Consider the following 2,938-nt stretch of genomic DNA (forward strand, 5'->3'; position numbering starts at 1 on the left):
TGCCATGCCAAGAAGTTCCTCCGCCAGATGGGCGCCGCCCACGTGCAGCGGGGAGCTCCGCCGGGCTGGGCGGTGCCTAAGGCCGACCTCACCTTCGACTCGAGGTACCATCCCGCGACCATGGCCGGCGCCGGCGCACTCCCGATGCTCTGCACCCCCACCATCTTTAACGTAGCGGTCATCAGGACCCTCATCGACGATGGCGCCGGCCTCAATGTGCTCTTTGTGGAAGCATTCGGCCTGCTTCATGTGCCCCATGGCCGGCTCCGCCCTACCAAGCCTTTCTCCGGGGTCGTTGATGGCTCCACCTATCCCCTAGGGCAGATCCGCCTCCCCGTCACCTTCGGCACACGTGACAACTACCGCACCGAGCTTACCGACTTCGACATCGCCCGCATCAGCCTCCCGTACAACGCCATCCTTGGGTACCTGGCCCTAGCCAAGTTCATGGCGGCAACCCACCCTGGCTACAACCTCATGAAGATGCCGAGAAGTAGCAACATCCTCACCGTGGCGGGGGATAGCAAGGATGCGCTCTCGGCCCTCTAGTTGGCTTTCAGAGCCGCGGCGGCTTCGCGGCCAAGTGAGGAGGAGCCCCGGAGGACCCCAGGGCTACACCAGCGAAGAAGAAGCAGTTGTTCTCTCAAGATCTGGATGAGACGAAGCAGGTGCCGATCGATGAAGATGGGGCATAGGGCTCCACCTTCACCATAGGCGCCGGCCTCCCTCTAGACCAAGAAGAGGTGCTGGTCAGCTTCCTACGCGCGAACAAGGACGTGTTTGCATGGGAGGCGGCGGACCTGGTCAGGGTTCCGCGTGGAGTAATCGAGCACCACCTGATGGTGCGCCCCAACGAACGACCGCTAAAGCAGAAGGCACGGTGGCAAGCCCCGGGGAAGCAGTCGTTCATCACCCAGGAGACCCGCAAGCTGCTGGAGGCCGGCGTAATTTGAGAAGTGCGGCACCCGGACTGGCTCACGAACCAAGTCATCATCCCCAAGAAGGGCGGGAGGGAGCGCATGTGCGTCGATTTCACCAACGTCAACAAGGCCTGTCCTCAAGACCATTTCCCTCTCCCACGTATCGACCAGATCGTTGACTCCACCGCCGAATGCGATTTACTGTGCTTCCTGGACGCCTTCTCGGGCTATCAGCAAATCAAGATGGCGGTGCAAGACATTGAGAAGACAGCCTTTCTAACCCCGTGTGGGGTGTACTGCTACACCTGCATGTCGTTTGGGCTGCGCAATGCAGGAGAAACCTTCCAACGGTTGATGCATATCGCCCTAGGACAGCAGCTCGGGAGGAACGTTGAGGCGTACATCCACGACATAGTGGTGAAATCTCGGGAAGCAAGAACTCTTATCGAAGATCTGGGGGAGACGTTCGCCAGCCTGCGCCAAGTGAACCTATGGCTGAACCCAAAAAAATGTGTGTTTGGCGTTCAGTCTGGCAAACTGTTGGGTTCCCTGGTGTCGCACAGAGGGATCGAGGCCAACCTCGAGAAGGTCAAGGCCATAGAAAGGATGAGTCCACCGCAAACCCTCAAGGAGATGCAGAAGATGGCGTGCTGCGTAACCTCGCTCGGGGGTTTCATCTCCAAGCTAGGGGAGCGCACCCTCCCCTTCTTCAAGCTGATGAAAAAGAAAGGCCCATTTGAGAGGACTCCGGAGTCTGACGCAGCTTCCAAGACCTCAAGAAGTACCTCACTATCCCACCGGTGATGTTAGCACCGCGCCCCTTGAACCTTTGGCACTCTACCTGCCCGCCATGCCTCACTCCACCAGCGCAACGCTGGTGGCAGTTCGGGAGGAGCGCCCGACCAAGGGCTCACGGGGAAGCACCTCGCACCCGGCCGAGGTGCGGTGGCCTCAGGACAGGGCTCCTGAGGGCTCGGCCGCCCTATCGGTCAACGGCACTCTTGAGGCCTCGGCCAATCCTCCAGACAGCGAGACTCCTGAGGATAGTCTTCCTGAGGCCACGGTTGCCTCGACAGATGACAAGGCTCCTGAGGACCCTCAGCCCCAGGAGGTGCAGGATTCCACCAATGCCTTCGGCCTCAATGAGCACCTGGTGTACTTCGTCAGCACGGTGCTGCGTGATGCGCGGGCGCGCACCCATGCCGCAAAAGCTCTTGCTCGCGCTCCCCGTCGCCTCCCGGAAGCTGCGCCACTACTTCCAAGGCCACCCCATCAAGGTTGTCTCAGCTTACCCCCTGGAGAGGGTGCTCCAGAGCCCTAACGCCGCGGGGAGGGTCACTGAATGGAACATTGAACTACAGGCGTTCCAGTTGGAGTTTAGCACCACCAGGATCATCAAGGGTGCGGCCCTCGCCGACTTCGTGGCGGAATGGACTGATTCCCAACCGAGAAGTGGGCGAGGAACATTCCCTCTCACCTAGAAATGAAGCACCGGATGGCTGGGTCATGTACTTCGACGGTGCATTTGCGCGTTAGGGCGCGAGGGCTGGAGCCGTGCTCATCTCGCCCGTGCAGGACAAGCTCTACTACTCCGTGCAGCTCTGCTTCCAGCAGGGCGAGAAGGTCTCCAACAACATTGTGGAATACAAAGGCCTGATCGCCGGCATCAAGGCTGTGGCAGCTTTGGGGTGAGGCGCCTCACCATCAAGGACGACTCCCAGCTCCTCGTCAACTTCTCTAACAAAGCATACAAGCCGAAGGACGAGCACATAGAGGCACACCTCGAGGAGGTATGCAAAATAAAGAAACGATTCTTGGGCCTAGAATTGCAGCACGTGCCGCGCGGCACGAACAAGGAGGCGGATGAAATTGCCAAGAGGACGTCTTAGTATCTACCTCAGGAGCCTAGCGTCTTTGAGGAACGGATTTTTAAGCATCCGGCAGCTCCTCCCATTGCGGGACCAGCATCGCCTCAAGAGGAGCTCCCTCCGGCACCCCCCTCAGGCGCCCTAGCTTGC

The 2,938-nt window shown here is 59.7% G+C and overlaps 1 protein-coding gene across 1 annotated transcript; it reads left to right on the plus strand.

Moving 5' to 3' along the window:
* Window positions 1-1,019: 1,019 nt before the first annotated feature.
* Window positions 1,020-2,401, plus strand: LOC109733124 (uncharacterized). The gene is made up of 3 exons (XM_020292320.1): window positions 1,020-1,574; window positions 1,684-2,082; window positions 2,132-2,401. The coding sequence occupies exons 1-3, from the start codon at window positions 1,020-1,022 to the stop codon at window positions 2,399-2,401; spliced, it is 1,224 nt and encodes a 407-aa protein (XP_020147909.1).
* The last annotated feature ends 537 nt before the right edge of the window (window positions 2,402-2,938 follow it).

Source organism: Aegilops tauschii, chromosome 6, assembly GCF_002575655.3.
Source record: "Aegilops tauschii subsp. strangulata cultivar AL8/78 chromosome 6, Aet v6.0, whole genome shotgun sequence".
NCBI classification, from domain to species: Eukaryota; Viridiplantae; Streptophyta; class Magnoliopsida; order Poales; family Poaceae; genus Aegilops; species Aegilops tauschii.

Coding starts and splice junctions, on each gene's coding strand:
- LOC109733124 (XM_020292320.1), top strand. CDS start 1,020: ATGTGCGTCGATTTCACCAACGTCAACAAGGCCTGTCCTCAAGACCAT. Junction 1,575..1,683: donor TGCAGAAGATGGCGTGCTGC/GTAACCTCGCTC, acceptor AGTCTGACGCAG/CTTCCAAGACCTCAAGAAGT. Junction 2,083..2,131: donor ATGAGCACCTGGTGTACTTC/GTCAGCACGGTG, acceptor ATGCCGCAAAAG/CTCTTGCTCGCGCTCCCCGT.